Source organism: Propithecus coquereli, unplaced genomic scaffold (assembly GCF_000956105.1).
Source record: "Propithecus coquereli isolate 6110/MARCELLA unplaced genomic scaffold, Pcoq_1.0 Scaffold208, whole genome shotgun sequence".
In the NCBI taxonomy this organism is placed as follows: Eukaryota; Metazoa; Chordata; class Mammalia; order Primates; family Indriidae; genus Propithecus; species Propithecus coquereli.
This window is the reverse complement of record NW_012145856.1, coordinates 879,533-895,266: the sequence shown is the minus strand read 5'-3', so window position 1 is coordinate 895,266 and position 15,734 is coordinate 879,533. Positions and strand designations below refer to the sequence as shown.

At 46.9% G+C, this 15,734-nt stretch overlaps 1 protein-coding gene across 1 annotated transcript; it reads right to left on the bottom strand.

The window, feature by feature from the left end:
- CD8A (CD8a molecule) lies at nt 1-5,732 on the bottom strand. The gene is made up of 6 exons (XM_012644199.1): nt 5,645-5,732; nt 5,194-5,559; nt 4,521-4,631; nt 4,202-4,312; nt 3,623-3,653; nt 1-932 (listed from the first exon to the last, which is right to left on the bottom strand). Exons 1-6 carry the CDS (start codon nt 5,691-5,693, stop codon nt 881-883), a joined length of 720 nt encoding a protein of 239 aa, XP_012499653.1. The 5' UTR covers nt 5,694-5,732; the 3' UTR covers nt 1-880.
- Between the last annotated feature and the right edge of the window lie 10,002 nt (nt 5,733-15,734).

Below are 15,734 nucleotides of genomic sequence, written 5' to 3'. Positions count from 1 at the left end.
TGGTATCTCAAATTTAGAGATCCGAGAAGACCTCTGTTCAACTTTACTGATGCTCAAGGTGTGTTTGTAAAGGGATGGCCTCTCCTCTTTCACAGGTCCCTCTGCAACGCAAGGCCTGGGAGAGCAACCTTGCCTAAATGGAGGGGTTCATTTTACAGGATTCGGTTCACCTCTACACTTTATTTTAGGAATTTGTACTTTCTATGAAATTTCACGCTTGATTATTTCACACTTGATGTTGTTCATCTACATTATAGAACTCTGCCAAGGGCAGAAGTTCTCTTGTTTTATTTCATTATCCCAAGGCTACAGTACAGTAATGGGTACAGTAATGGGTATATCATAGGTGCTCAAGAAATACTTGTTCCTTTGTGGTTTGAGACCCTTCCTCCACCCTGCCCCAGCCTCTCAACAGAGGCCTGGAAAGAAAGACCTGAACGGTGTAGAGGAAAGAGCCCTGAGCTGGGAAGTAAGGTTCCTCTGGCTCCAACCTTGACTTGCCGTGTGGCTCTGATCAAGCTGCTCCCGTCTCTGGTCTTCAGCCTCCTCCTTTGTGAAAGCGCAGGAAAGAGGTTCCTCCAGCGTTGTCAGAATGAGTCTGAGAACACAGCTCTCCAGTCTGGCCTGCGCCTTTCCGCCTTTTACCCCAATATGTGTGTACAATGATATTGTGCCCCTTGCAGTGCACCGTAAATGTTACATGGTTTTGTTTTGCATCAGGCACATAAAGAAAAATCAACCCTTCTCACCCCACCCCTACTACAGTAATAATCATGAGAATGAATACATAAGGAAAACTGGAAAAAATTAAAGGGAAAGACGTGCTCCCTTCATAATGCGAGATCTCAGTTTGAAGTCATGTAGTGGCTGTCGCACAGGGTTAGACATATCTCTCTGCAGGGCTTGGCTTGCCTCCCGGCCTGACCAAGGGCCTGAAAGAGAAGCAGGCAACCGTAGATGCAGTGGGGGACCTTCCATCCCCTCTGTGCAGCATCCATCTGTGTCTATCCCCCAACCTCCAGCCTTTGAAGGGTCTGAGAACCTGTCCCTGGGGCAGCAGCATGGGACTGAGTGAATGACCTCAGGAACCCTGCTGAGGGCCTTCCTGGCACCATCTGGTTTAATCATCACAGCAACCTTAGCAGGTAGGCACTGGGCTTGAGAGGTTAGAGAACTTGCCCAAGGTCACACAACTAGGTGGCTGAACCAAGATCTGAACAGAGTCAGTCTAGCTTCTTGGAGCCTTTATCGGGGTACCCCAGGAGGTGAGAGAATGAGACTGAAAAGTCATTGGCTGATCTGATTCTCAGCCCTGGAGGATCACAGGGAGAGAGGAGGATGAGAGCAAATCACCACTGTCAACCAAGTAGAGCTGCTTTGTCTACGTCCCTTCGAAAACACAAACCTGATGCTATGCTAAAAATGTGTGTGTCAATTCAGTACTGGGCTAACACCTCCTAAACGGGCTAATTCATCATGAGTGCCATGTCTACACTCAGTCTTCCAAAACCTCTCTGTGAAAGCTGAATTGCCCACCATCATCACTGAGTATATCAACTCCCGGGTGTGTGAATTCCTCAGATGTGTTTAACCTGCAAAGCTTTGTATTTTAAGACAAGCTTTTATTCTCAGTTATTGATCTCAAAATGAGAGTTTTCAGGAAACAGAGATAAGAGATGATTCTCTTGCAAAAACTCCCAACTGCATCCCAGGTAATGAAAATGCTAAAAATTGGCTGGGCGCGGTGGCTCACGCCTGTAATCCTAGCACTCTGGGAAGCCGAGGTGGGAGGATTGTTTGAGCTCAGGAGTTTGAGACCAGCTTAAGCAAGAGCGAGACTTCGTCTCTACTAAAAAAAAATAGAAAGAAATTATCTGGACAACTAAAAATATATAGAAAAAATTAGCCAGGAGTGGTGGCTCATGCCTGTAGTCCCAGCTACTTGGGAGGCTGAGGCAGGAGGATCGCTTGAGTCCAGGAGTTTGAGGTTCCTGTGAGCTAGGCTGACGCCACGGCACTCACTCTAGCCAGGGCAACAGAGTGAGACTCTGTCTCAAAAGAAAAAAGAAAATGCTAAAAATCTTGTCTATTATGTGTCTATTTATTATTTTTGAGACAAGAGTCTCACTCCGTCGCCCTGGGTAGAGTGCAGTGGCATCATCATAGCTCACTGCAAACCCAACTCCTGGGCTCCACTAATCCTCCTGCCTCAGCCTCCCAAGTAGCTGGGACTACAGGGGCGCGCCACCACGCTGGCTAATTTTTCTATTTTTTGTGGAGATAGGGTCTTGCTCTTGCTCAGGCTGGTGTCAAACTCCTGAGCTCAAGTGATTTTCCCACCTCGGTCTCCCAGAGTGCTAGGATCACAGATGTGAGCCACTGTACCGGGCCCTTCTCTATTTTTAAAGAGTCTTTATCCCCTTGGTATAGCAACTATAATATAACGCAAACCCCCGATGTAAAATTTGAAATATTTTCATCTACTGAAAGGGACTGGTGTATATACTTGGTTATCTTTAACATCCTCATCCTAGCCCCTGGCCATGGGAAGGAACCCTAGGCTTTGGATGGAAGTTGCAGCTCTGCTCCTTGCTAGCAGTGTGGCACTGGACAAATCACTAAATGTTCTAAGCCTCAGTTTGTTTATCTGTAAAATGGAGATCATAATAATTACTTTAAAGGTTGTTATGAAACTTGAAATAAAAAAATATGTATATATAAAGCAAGTAACTGGTACACTATAGTCTTTTACCAAATGGTTATTTATTATTGATAATCCGAATTTAATTGTGCCTTTGCCACTTTAGGTAGGTTTCCTAATTTCTGAGCCTGTGATCTGTGAAAAGGGTCGGTACTATCTGCCACAGGAGGTTGCTGTGAGGATTAAGAGAGATCCCAGGTATAACCCTTATCATGGTGCCTGCCCTAAGGCAGGAGCTTGTTAGATGCTACCACAGGGCTGCCTCAGCCCAAGGGTAAAGGAAAGAGGAGGTGGAGGCTTCTCTTAACAGACAGCGTGGGTCTTGTTCCTGATCACTTCAGAATGATCAGGGGCTGGAATTGGATGGGGCAGTCGCTTGCCTACCACATAGCTAATTGCCCCTGCCTCTGCTTCCCCTTTTTCCTACTCCAGTCCTTGGCAGCAAATCAAGGCCCTACATGGAGACAGGAAATTAGGAACTGAGGCCACTATCTATGTGGTTCAGGTGATATAAGATTGGCTCTCCCTCAAAAAACTAGACCAGCCAAGTAGGAAAAAAAATGGTTTTCGTAAGAAAACAACAAAACCCATGCGGAATCATCCAAATAAAGAGGACCTCAGGTCCTTTGAAGAGATAGGATGAGTTGGGAGAATCCTCAGATGGGATTTTTGTTGCTTAACCAAGTAAGACTGAGATTTACTGAAGTCACATTGCCTGGGCCTCCATTTTCTCAAGAATGCAGGTGGCATTGCCAACCTTCTGCCTCTCTTTGTTCGTGGACTAGCTGAGCCCCTGCCCCCAGGACTCCACTGCCAACACCTCTCTCTTGGAAAAGTTCCCACCATCTGCTGCTGGGGAAGCCAGGACCCCGGCCCAGGGCTGCCCAGGGTGGGCAGGCCCAGAGTTTAAAAGAGACTCACCTGGGACACTTGCAAACACGTCTTCTGGTCCCTGGATAATGAAAAAGAAGGGAAAAAATGAGCGTCCCCCCACACCAATAGTCCCCAAATACGGTTTCTCCCTTTTCCTATCTCTTTGAGGATTATTAACTCGAGAGCCCCAGTGAGGGCTTCTTTTCCATCCCTCTTCTCAGGCTTCAATTTCAACAACATTGCAACTACAGATGCGGCTGAACGTGGAGAACCTGCAGACCTGAGCTGGCACTGCAGGGGCCCCAAAGCGGGGTGGGCGGTTCGCGGGGAAGGGGCCCAGGGCAAAGCTCAAACCCGTTGCGGTTCGACCTCGCCTTTCTGGGCGTGAGGCCCAGGACCACAGCGGCCCCCTCCCGGCGGGCGTCTGTTTGTCCAGAGCTGTGCGCTCGCTGCTGGCGGAAAGGGGCTCTCCCGCGTTCCATCCCCAGGGAAGAAACGGGCTGTGCCTGTGCCTGCAGTGCGGCTCCGGAGTCCCAGAAATCTCAACCCCATCTCCCCGCAAGGTCTGCCAAGGCGAGCAGCGGGATCGGGGCGAACTCCTCCCCGCTGTGATTCCTCAGGACTTACTGTGGTTGTAGATAACCGTGACGGCCAGTGACAGCAGAAGGACCCCGCAGGCCCCGGCCAAGGGCGCCCAGATGTAGACATCACAGGCGAAGTCCAGCCCCCTCGTGTCCACTGACGACATCGAAGACGCCGACATTAGTAGCAGGCGTGGGACCCCTACCCCACCCCGCCGTCGCAGGCACGTCTCTCCGCCCCGTGTCTCAGTTTCCCCGCCACTTAGCCCTTGGCTCTACCTCCAGTATCAGGGCTGCCCCTGGCAGGGGCTCTCCTCACGGTCCGTGCCGCCCCTGGCCTGGCCTGGCCCCGCCGCCCGCCTTACCTGAGCCGCCCGGCACGGGCCGGCACACTTCTGGGCGCAGGGACCTGGGCTGCGACGTGGCGGTGGGTGCCGGCGTCGGCGGTCGCGGCGCTGGCGTCGTGGTGGGCTTCGCTGCAGAAGCAACAGAGCGTGGTCCGGTGCCAGGCTGGGGTTGCGACGTGCCCCTCCCCCAACCCCAGCCCACGCGCCTTTACCCCAGGGGTGGGGACCCCGGGTGTGAGCGGACTCCTTCCCGCGGGCCGCCGTGGCCTGCGTTCCCCGCCCAGCCCAGCGCACGCAGCACTGCCCACCGGAGCGCAGGAGCCCGCCGCCCTCCACCCGACCTCGCTCCAGGGCTAACCCAGCCACCCTGTGAACTCGGCTTGACATCCGCATTTTACTGACGAGCAAACCGAGGCGCAGAGAATTTAAGTAATTTGCCCACAACCACAAATTATTCAAGTAATTTGCTTGTGTGGACAAGCACCCGAACTCGAGCCCAGATCGGCCGGACATAAAAAGCCATCTTCAGTCCCTACTCAGCTGCACCTTAGCCTCAGTTTGCTCGTCTGTGAAATGGGAACAGTATCTAAGTAGCCTCCGTGTGCGCTAAGAGGCTTGAAATTGGGGCGTCGGTGCACGTTGAGGTGACCCCAAGCCCCACGCGGCGAGGTGCCGCGCCCCGCGCCCGGACCTGGCAGGAAGACCGGCACGAAGGTGCTGAAATGAAGGATCGAGTTGATCAGGACCGAGCAGAAGTAGTAGCCTTCGTCCTTCTCGCGGAAGCGGTTCAGGGTAAGGCTGAAAGAGCCGTCCGGGTTCTTCTTGGCCGAGAACTGCTGGGTGTCCAGCCCCTCGGCCGGCTTGACCCGGTTATGGGTAACGTACAGGAGGAAGGTGGGGCTCGCGGCGGGGCCGCGCGGCTGGTAGAGCCACGAGCAGCCTGTCCCCGAGCTGGGCAGCAGCACCTCGCACTTCAGCTCCACTGGCTCGCCCAGACTCCAGGTCCTACCCAGCGGCGACACCCGAAACTCCCTCGGCTGGAGAGCCGCGACGGCATCTGCGGGCGGCAGGCAGCGAGGCTGAGCCGGAGTCCCGCGCCCCACGCCCGCCCCGCCCGCTGCCTCCCCGGGCCGCGAACTCACGGAGCAGCAAGGCCAGCGGCAGGAGCAAGGCGGTCACCGGCGCGGCCATGGCGCGCTCCGCGAGGCGCGCTCAGCTCGGACGCCAGGGCAGGCGCGCAGGAGCCGGTGGGGCGCAGAGGGCGGGCGGGCGCGGTGGGGGGAGTTGCGTCCTTCGGCCCGGCCTCGGAGGCTGATTTCTCATTTGAAGGATGTGATGTCACCCGAAGCCCCCGCCGAGGAGGATCTGGAAGAGTCACCCTCCTTTTCGCGGTTGTCGCCTTCCAGCCCTGTGAGGGTGCTGAGATCTGGGCAGCGTTGCCGAGCAGCGGGGGGCAGTTGAAAACTTTAGGTCTGGGGATGAGGCGAAGGGCTTGGCAATGGCCCTTGGAAACGGCTCTCTTGTGGGAATGGCAGAGACAGAGGATAAAGGGAGATTAAAGATTTCAAGAAGTGAGGGTGAGAGCGGGCAGAAAAGGAGAGGTGTGTCCCTTCCTTTGCCCTCACCAAAGTGGCTCTTGCACTGTCACCTTGGAGCTTTTTGTCTGCAAAATGGGCGTTGAGGGCTGAAAAGGAAGAGAGGAGTTAGTGACCTGCTCACTTCTCAGGAACTCGGGCAGGGTTCGAGTGTTCACCGACGAAGGGCCTTCTCCCTTCCCCCAGGAGATTCCGTAGCGGTCAGCAGCAGCCAAGCCTTGGGTAGCGCTCGCGGTGACCTGCTGACCACACCCTGTGGGGCTTTCTCTCGGTGGCTAAACTCACTACACAGACTCGTCGCTCCTTGGGGCCATTGCAACAGCCTCCACAGCAGTCTCTCTCCTGACCAGTCCTCCAGCCATCTTGCCATGAAAATCATTCTCATAAAGGGCATTGACAGTGTCACTCCTGCAGCCTCCCATGACATGCATTGCTGGATGGAAACTCGATCCTCTGGCTTAGTTTACCAGACTTTGGGTGCTGGCTCCTCCCAGCCTCTGCCCCAGCCTCCTGCTTCTGCCTTTCCCGTGCACCTGCAGCTGCATCCTCACAGGCTTGAAGTTATCTAAACCCTGTGCTTTCAGGCCCTTGCATTGGCTGTCCCCTTGCCTGGAATGCCGGTCTGTTTAAGCCCTAGAACCAGCTCCTGTGCTGTCTGACTTGGACCCGAGTTCTCTCATCCCCAGCTTTCTGGGTGTTCTGCAGGGATGTGTGTGTGACCTGGGTGAATACTTGGGTGGAGGCAGTTTTCCCTTTTCCATTCCTGGTGCAACACATATATCAGTATGTCCCTTCATTTTTTTTTTTTTTAAGAGATGAAGTCTTGATATGTTGATCAGACTGGCCTTGAACTCAGGACCTCAAGCAGTCCTCCTGCTCAGCCTCCTGAGTAGCTGGGGTTACAGGGGTGCCCTTCTGTTTTGTCTGTTCCTGTCCTGAAACCTTCCAGACCCAGTGGTATGACTTCCTCCCATTTTTTCAGGGAAAAAAAGGGAGGGGAAAAATGCCTTCCTCCTATTCATTCAAAGTCTTTTCACTTTGAATCCCATGGTGGGTGTACCTCACACTGCTGCTTGATTCTACAAGACACCTGGCATTCTCTTTCCACATGTCTGCCCCACATGTAAATTCTGCTGGGCAAGGACTGTGTCCCAGACTTCGTAATGTGTCCCCCGTCCCCAGATGTTACATCACTGCATGGGCTGAACTATATTTGCTGAACTGCACTCCCTTCGTGGGGTCTAAACTTAAGTGCTGGATGGGCTTTTAAAAATAATTACTTTGATTTCTATGTCCCTCCATCTTAAAACACCCAAGGTGCTTATTCTAACATGGAGCACGTAACATTTTATGTTTAGAAATGTTTTTAAAAGTGACAAGAGAACAATATATTCTCACAAAACTTCAGACAGTACAAAAATGAACGCACAGAAATTCTGTTTCAATTCTCCTCACCATCATCTACTTTCCAGAGAAAACCACTGTTACAGTTGAGTGTGTTCTGAGATATCATCTGTGCACAAACAGATGTTTATACATTGTTTTGGACACATGAGATTGTATTCTGCATATATTTTTTGCAACCTACCTTTCTTATTTAACAGTAGAAGAAGAGAAGCTTGATCAGGTGTAGATCCACCCCATTCTTATAAATGAGTGCATTTTATATGGGTGTTCCGTAATTTAGTTCTCTTACTCATGGACATTTAGGCAGTTTCTCATTATTGCAGTTACTAGCAAGGCTGTGGTAGATACACTGTACTTGTACCACTGAGGACTTGTGCCAATTCATGTGGCATTTTCAAATGCAAGATGAGTGAGTTGGGGAAGGAGAAACTTTTGCAATGATGATTATGCATATAAATGTATGTGTGTGTGTGTTTGCATGCATGTGCATGTATGTATGTGTGTATGGATGTGTGTCCCTGGCTGTGTAGACACAGTGCTGTCCCTTAACTCACATGAATAAGGGGGACAAGGAAACAGTCAAGTCCAGACAGGCCACCAACACGACAATCCTCGCTTTATATGGCAGTTTCCCATTTTGCTCGGTTGCCACTCGTACTGCAGGAGGAGTGTCGTGTGGCCCTGCTGGCCAAAGGCTACGATCAGGAGGGTGGTAAAAAGCATGGCTAGACATGAAAGTGTACCTTGCCAGGTGGAGGAAGCATTAGAGGTGGCCAGAGTCAACCTCCCAATATTTGGATCTTGGGAACTAAGCCCCTAAATATGATGATGGCCAGATTTTGGGGTGTACTGCTTGAAAATAGAGTAGTTCCATCTCAGTCTCCCGGAAGTGAGCTGTAGCTGGCTTGGGGGCCTTCCAGTCTTGCAGCTAAAAAAGCATCAGCCATAAGGGTAGCAGCCCCTTTGAACAGAGCTCCATGGGGGCAGAGGGGGAAGGCAAGGCAACACGTCAAACCCACCAAGGAGGCTTTGTGACCCCAATGATATTTTTCGCAGAATGTGGTGGATTCTCGATGTAACCACAACGACATCCGCCCTGCAGCAGGGAGAAGAGCAGATGCGATTGCACGAATCTGGAGATGCTTGCTTTTTGTAGACCAGGTGTGCAGAGGGCTGGGTTGGGCCTACCCATCACTGCCAGGTGAGCTCCCACACCCCACATTGCGGCATTCACTCAGGATGGCGTGAAGAAATGGGAATGACTGCGCTCCATTAAGCAAGCCCCTTATTTTAAAAAATGTCCACAGAGAGATAGGGTAAGATCGTAACTGGTTTCTATGCTGAACTTAAACAGGTCTTTGTTTTTCTCAAGGTGTTTGTTCTTAAAACACGGAAATGAAATAATTCTGATTTACATTAATTAAAGACATTCAAAATGCATAACTGGGCAGGGTAATGTTCTCAGGGTTCTGTGCCATAGCTCCTACGACACAGACTACAGGGACAACCTGAAATCATGGCTGTGGAGTTGCCTCCTGAACCCTTTGCCAGTTCAGTCAATGGCGATGTTACTGGTCTCCTTGGAAGGAGTGAAAGGAGTTAGCTTGTTTGGGGCTAGAAAGGCCATTGAAACTCTAGAGTTATCAGGGCTTTGCTTCACCTCAATCACAAATACCTGTCAAGTCTACCTCACTTCTGCCATTCTTACTTTCCTCCACCCCAGGATGCCCAGGTTCATCTAGGCTGCTGTCACCTCTTACCTGGACTTTTGCAATGGTCCCCAAACTGGTCACCTTATTTCTGTTGCGGTCCCTTCCAGTGAAAATCTTGCTGTGCCAACCCCCTGCTTCAACCCACAAGGGCTTCCCATGGTCCCTAGGAGCTCACCTTCTCCACTGCTCCTGGGCTCAGTGCTTCTCTTGTTTTTCAAACAGGCCCTACTCCTTTACGTCTCAAGGCCACTGAACATGCTGTCCCTGACATGCATGCTGTCCCATGTTCCCAGCTCTGCTCTCTACTTAGCAAACTCCTCTTCCTTGAGAGCTCAAGTATCTCCTTCCTGTGAGGCTCAGCCCCTGCCCACCTCTCACTCCCAGGCAGTAAGGACCACATCTTGCTCTGTGTCACCTGGACCTTGGGTATCCCTGGAGCAGAGTGGTTTGTTTGCTTGTCCAGCCTCACTACCAGACCGTTGGTCCCTTGTGGAAAAAACTTTGTTTCACTCATGTTTATACCAGCGTGTCAAACAGGGAAGCTTGGCACACACTTGGTCCTCAACAGACACTTGTTTAGTAAAAGCTAAAAGAAGGCAGAAGTGGGGTATAGCAGACCAGAGGAGGCAGAGATGAGGTAAGAGTTATCAGGAAAGGCTTTACATGTAGTTGGGTTTAGAAGATAAGGGAAGAAATTAGGAGAGAGGTTGGTTAGAAGGAGGCATTTGATTTCTGGTCAAGATTGTGCCGATACCATGCTTTAACCCATAGTCATGGTACAGTTCAAAATAGAATAAGGAGGAAGGGGAGAAGGCAGGTGCACTCAAAAGCAATGTAAACATCTTCAAGGATGTAGTGGTGGAGCCAGGGCTCGAGTCAGAGGCTGGTTTACTGGGTCTGTTCTTGAGCAGCCCATTCTTGGGTCTGGGTCTTGAGAGTCTGTTCTTAGTGCAGAGACACCAAGAATTTGACTCCTTCAGCTAGCAGGGTCTCAACGTGCTTCACCTGTGGAAGGAGGCTGGCGCTAGGCTCTGCTTGAAATAGGGGATTGGATCTGGATTTCTCTTTGTCAAAAGGCTGGAGCCCAGAGCCACTAGGGTAAGGCCTGGTTCTGACTAGGAACCCTGGAAAGTCAGAGACTATTAAAAATACCAAGAAAGGAGAGAGTAAAGAGAGGAAGAGATTTTTAAAAATTCCTATCAAGACAACTCTATGCATACACTCAAAATTCAAAGCATACATTAGACAGACTCAACAATTGGAATATGAATTCACTCCTGAAGAGATGTAAATTATTGCACGATCTGAAAAGAGTTTAAAATGAAGAGAATAGGAAAGTGTAGAAAATTCAGAAATTAAATAAGAAAAGTTGAAGATGATAAGTGCTGAGCACACTGGAAATGAATTTCATATCTTCTAGAAGTTTATATCTTCTAGATATAAACTAGGATATGCTCTAGGTTGGACATAGTTGAAGGGATAATTAGTGAATTGGAAGCTAGCATTGGGGAATTCACAGAGAATACAATACATGAAGATGAAGACAGAAGCAGTTTGAAAAAGCTTTTGTTGAGATGTGGATTAGCACTGTGAAATGTTTAATAGGATTTCAGAAAGGGGAGGAAAAAGGGAATGTGGAGAAGGAATATTGGAAGAGATCATGGCTGAAAAATTGTCATAATCAAAGACGCAAGTCCTCAGATGAATAATGTTCTTAGAGTGCCAAATAGGATAAATAAAACTATCCATCTCTGCACATGTCAAAGTGAACCACAGGACATCAAGAGCAAAGAGGGAAGACATCCCAGAAAGCCAGGACAATGTTTGAAATATGTTTGGGGGATCCTTAGTTGCAGTTTGGATGGGGCAGAGAGAGTAAGAAGCTGAACTATAATGGGGGAAAAATACACATTTTGGTTATGCCTTGCATTGGCTATGTCATCCCCAGCCCTCAGTGCTGACACATGATTTCTCTAAAGTTGGTTTGGGTCAAATTGTTGCAGCTCTTTAATCTCAAGAGCATTGAAAGAGAAGTGTCCTGAATACAACTAGAGAGCCAGGATTTGAGTTTAGGAGAGGGAGCCAAGGTTGGGGATGCAGCCCTGGGAAGGAGTGATAATATAAATTGTGAGAGTAGATGTCATTGCGAAGGAAGATGGAGCAGAGAGAGAGGAGCCGAAGAAGATATGGAAGCTTCAGGGAAAGGGGAGGGAAGAAAACACGTGAAAGCACATGAAAGGGGAGGGAGGAAAACATTGGCACAGGATCAAGTAGTGCAGGAAATTCAGATGGAGTCTCGAGGAGGTGGAGAATCTTCGTGGGGGAGGTGGGTGCTGCAGGTTTGGGCCATAAGGGAGGCATGTTCAGGGCATTCAGGCCTGTGGCAGGAAGAGATTGTACGCTCATGTCTGCCACTGGCCCACATGGGGACACCCACTCCCACATGTCCGTCATCAGTAATGATAAGATGAGGAAGACTCTCAGGTGAGGAGGAAGGCAAACAAGAGAGGGTGGGGTGGGGAGTTGCGGAGGGTGATGTTGATGAAGGGATGTTGCCTTTTGGGCTTCATTCACTGTTCATTTAAATGATTCTGCTATTCACTCTTTAAGTTTTGAAAACATCTGAACACAGAAAATACTCCAAATAATATAAAACACCCATATGCCTACTCCTCAGAACTGTTTTGTCATATTTCCTTCATATGAACGTTATAGATACAATTGTACCCTCCTCACAAGTCCTACCCCTGCCTCCCTGCCAAAAGCAAAATTTGGAATTTTGTCCATTAATTATGAGAGAAGAACGTTAAATTTCCCACTATGAATGTGGATTTGTCTATTTCTCCTTTAATTCCATACGTGTTTTGCCCCTTATATTTTGAAACCTTGTCATTAGATGAACATACATTTAAGATTGTTCTGTCTTCTGGACGAATTGACCCTTTTATTGTCATGAAATGTCCTTCTTTATCTCTGGTAATACTTTGTTTTGAAGTCTACTTTTTATTCACGTGGTCACCCCAGCTTTCTTAAGCTTTCTGTTTGCATGATGTACCTTTTTCTATCCTTTTACTTTCAATTTACCCCTCTCTGTTTTAAGACTTTTACTGTATATGTACGTATGGGTATACATATGTATGTATTCACTGTATATAATATTATTTTGTGAGAATGTTTCAAAATACAGAAACACCATCATATCATATGTCTTTGAGCTATGTTGATACAGATAGATGTATTTTAAATGCTGTGTGGTAGTATTATCTTGGGAATATACTATAGTTCGGTGACTCTCAAACCACTGTTCATACCCTTGGAGGGACTGTCCTTGGAGATACATGTAATTTTAAGGAAACTGTTTTCCAAATTCTCAGCTCCCGTTGGTTCTCTTTCCTAAGATGGATCTGCCCAAGAACAAGTGCCTGTGCTTACTGTGTGCTGGTTCTCCTTCCTGTCTCTTTTTTCATGACTGTTCTTTTCCCACATTAAAATGGAAAGACAAACTTTCCCCCCTCCTGCACCTTACTATGCCCTGGAGGTACAAAACTCTCTAGGACACCAATCAAAGGGACAAATCCGAATATTTTTCATGTAATGTCCATCCCTTAGAATTTGCCAAAGAATGCATTTCTCCTGAGCACAGCCCCTGCGATCCAGGCAAAGAGGCATCTGGGAGAAATACAGGAGGCAGAGTGCCCCAAGGCTTACTCCTGGGCCCCACCACTCACTCTGCTTACCTCTGTCATAGAGAGAGAATTCAGAGGTGAGACAGACATTACGGGGGATGCACATTAACATGTTCATTAGGATTACAAAAGAAATCAGACCTCCTTTTTAACAGAAAGTAAGTCTGATATGCTGATTGGTTTGACATTGAAGACTGGCTTTGTCAATGAGGTTAATGGCAGTATTTTTATTTTCCATCAATCAAATGAAGTAAATCTTTAGCTCCAAGGTTTTGATGAAAGTGAAGTTTAAAACCTATGATAATATAAAAAAAATCTTATCAAAATATTTTTTGTATTGAAATTTGTATTGGAATTAAATTAAAAATATTTCTAATTCCCCAACCTGTTCCAACTTCACCAATATAGGCAATTGCTTTTAGGCAAAAGAACAGTGTAGTTGGTAGCTACTTGGTAGGCTTTGGTAAAGCCTAGTTTAGTGGGCTTCCAGAAACTGAGAAAGTGAATGACTAAAAATGGTAACTAATTTATATGCAGGTCAGTGGTTCCCAAGTCTTTGCCTTTAATAAAATTGAAAGTAGACCTACTAGAGTTGGCAACTGTTATGGGTTGAATTGTATCCTCTCAAATTCATTTGTTGAAGTACTATACTCCAGCACCTCAGAATATGACCTTATTTGGAGATGAGGTCTTTACGGAGGTAATCAAGTTCAAATTAGGTCATTAAGGTGGGTGCCTATCCAACAGAACAGGTGTTCTTCTGGAAAGGGGAAATCAGGACACAGACACATACAAGGAGAATACCCTCTGAAAATCAAGGCAGAGATCAGGATGATGTTTCTACAAAGCCACAGATTGCCGGCAACCAATCAGCAGCTAGGTGAGAGGTACAGAACAAATTCTGTCTCTTAGCCCTCAGAAGGAACTAACCCAGCTGACATCTTGATCTTGGACTTCTAGCTTTCACAACTGCAAGGCAATACGTTTCTGTTGTTTAAGCCACCTAGTCTGTGGTACTTTGTTACAACAGCCCTGGCAAACTAATATAACAACTAATAGGTCATTAAAATAATTTTTGTTGATACATCACTGTGGTGTTTGTTGTTTTTTTTCTTTTTGCCAAAATAATTTGGAAAAAGTTAAAAAGATTTAGAGATTCTGCTGTAACAAAACCAACTATTTATTTATGGGAGCAAGATTTCTCAGTGCTTAAATTGTATGACAAACAAAACAAAACAAAATTAATGCTGAACTCTGTCTCATTCTATTAATAGCTAGCAATGAGTACTATTATCCTATGGGTTCATTAATTAATTAGACCCTATTGTTAGGTGCGGATAAGGAGGAAGGAGAACAGATGTTTTGTCTAGGGGGTTTCCATAGAGGAGCAGATGGCACGAGGAGATGCTTTGTCTATCATTGGAGGAACAAATTGACCTGAGGGGGCTCCCAAGAAGAAACAGATAATATGTCAAGAAGGCTTCCAAGGACTGAACAGACGTTTGGTTCTACAATAGGGGGTCTGACCAACCAGAAAGAGTAGAGAGGCCACAAAGTGGATATATGATCAAGGCCATAAATGGGGGTCTTTAGAGCATGCATGCAAGTAAGGTGACAGTATCCCCAAGTGACCTACCCTCATTAGCACAGTAAAAATCACACCCACCCCGTGCCATGACAGTTTACAAATGCCACAGCAACCCTCAGAAATTGCCTTACAAGGATAGAAAACGGGAGGACTCGCCATTCCAGGAACTCTCCACCCCTTTCCAAGAAAAACCATGAATATTCCACCCCTCACTTAACATAAAATTAGGGAATCAGCATAAAAAGGAAAATCTTGTTAAACTCAGGGTCTCTTCCACTCACAGGGGTTGACCCATTTCTTCTCCAGAATGAACTATGCTTTAATAAAGTTTGGCACTTTGCCTGCTTGCATCTGCTTGGTCTTCTCATTTGCTCGGTCAACTCAATATCAGTAACCATTCTTCAGTACTGGAAACCAAGAACCAGGAAACATGGGGACCTGACATCTGGCCCCCACACCTGACACTATTAATTTTATTAAGAGCTGAATTTCGCCCAAAGTTACATTTAAAAAAAACTTATTGTGAGATAATTGTAGATAGACATGGAGATAGAAGAAATAATGAAGAGAGATCCCACACCCTTCACCCAGTTTCCCTCAATGATAATGTTTTGTATAACTGTAATACAATATTGCCAAAGGTTACTTTTTATGTTTAATAGTTATTTTTCAAGATTTACAATTTATTTATGTTATTTTGGACAATTGTGCACTACTAATAGTTTCAATGATGACATAATCTAAATAAATTTTTAATATTTAGAAATTTATGGTTATAGGAAATTAAAAATTCAATTTATATTCATTTTTGACAGAGAAGTATGATATATTGATTAATAAAAGATCCTCAAGAATAAGCACATATTATATTAAAATAAACTTCTATGGAGAAAGTGCAATAGAAATCATAAATTCAAGGAGAAAAAGGAATGATTAAAAATTTCCAAAAGTTAACAAGAACTTGTTCTTATATTTGAAAAATGGGTCTTGGTTGAAATAAAATCAATATGTTATTTATATGCTATTAGAGACAATTCAAAAAGAGTAATGTAAAGATTTTATTTTAAAATATCAATATTTACATTGGAAATTATATCCTTTACAGGATAAGGAAATAAGTGAAGGAGGCTGGGTGTGGTGGCTCATGCCTGTAATTCTAGCACTTTGAGAGGCCAAGGCTGGAGGATTGTTTGAAGCTGACAGTTCCAGACCATCCTGTGCAACAAAACGAGACCTCAACTATA

Excerpts from the sequence above, each read along its gene's own strand:
- CD8A (XM_012644199.1), bottom strand. The coding sequence starts at position 5,693 with ATGGCCGCGCCGGTGACCGCCTTGCTCCTGCCGCTGGCCTTGCTGCTC. Across the intron at positions 5,560-5,644 it reads GCCGCTGGCCTTGCTGCTCC|ATGCCGTCGCGGCTCTCCAG; the intron begins GTGAGTTCGCGG and ends TGCCGCCCGCAG. Across the intron at positions 3,654-4,201 it reads CACGGTTATCTACAACCACA|GGACCAGAAGACGTGTTTGC; the intron begins GTAAGTCCTGAG and ends TTCATTATCCAG.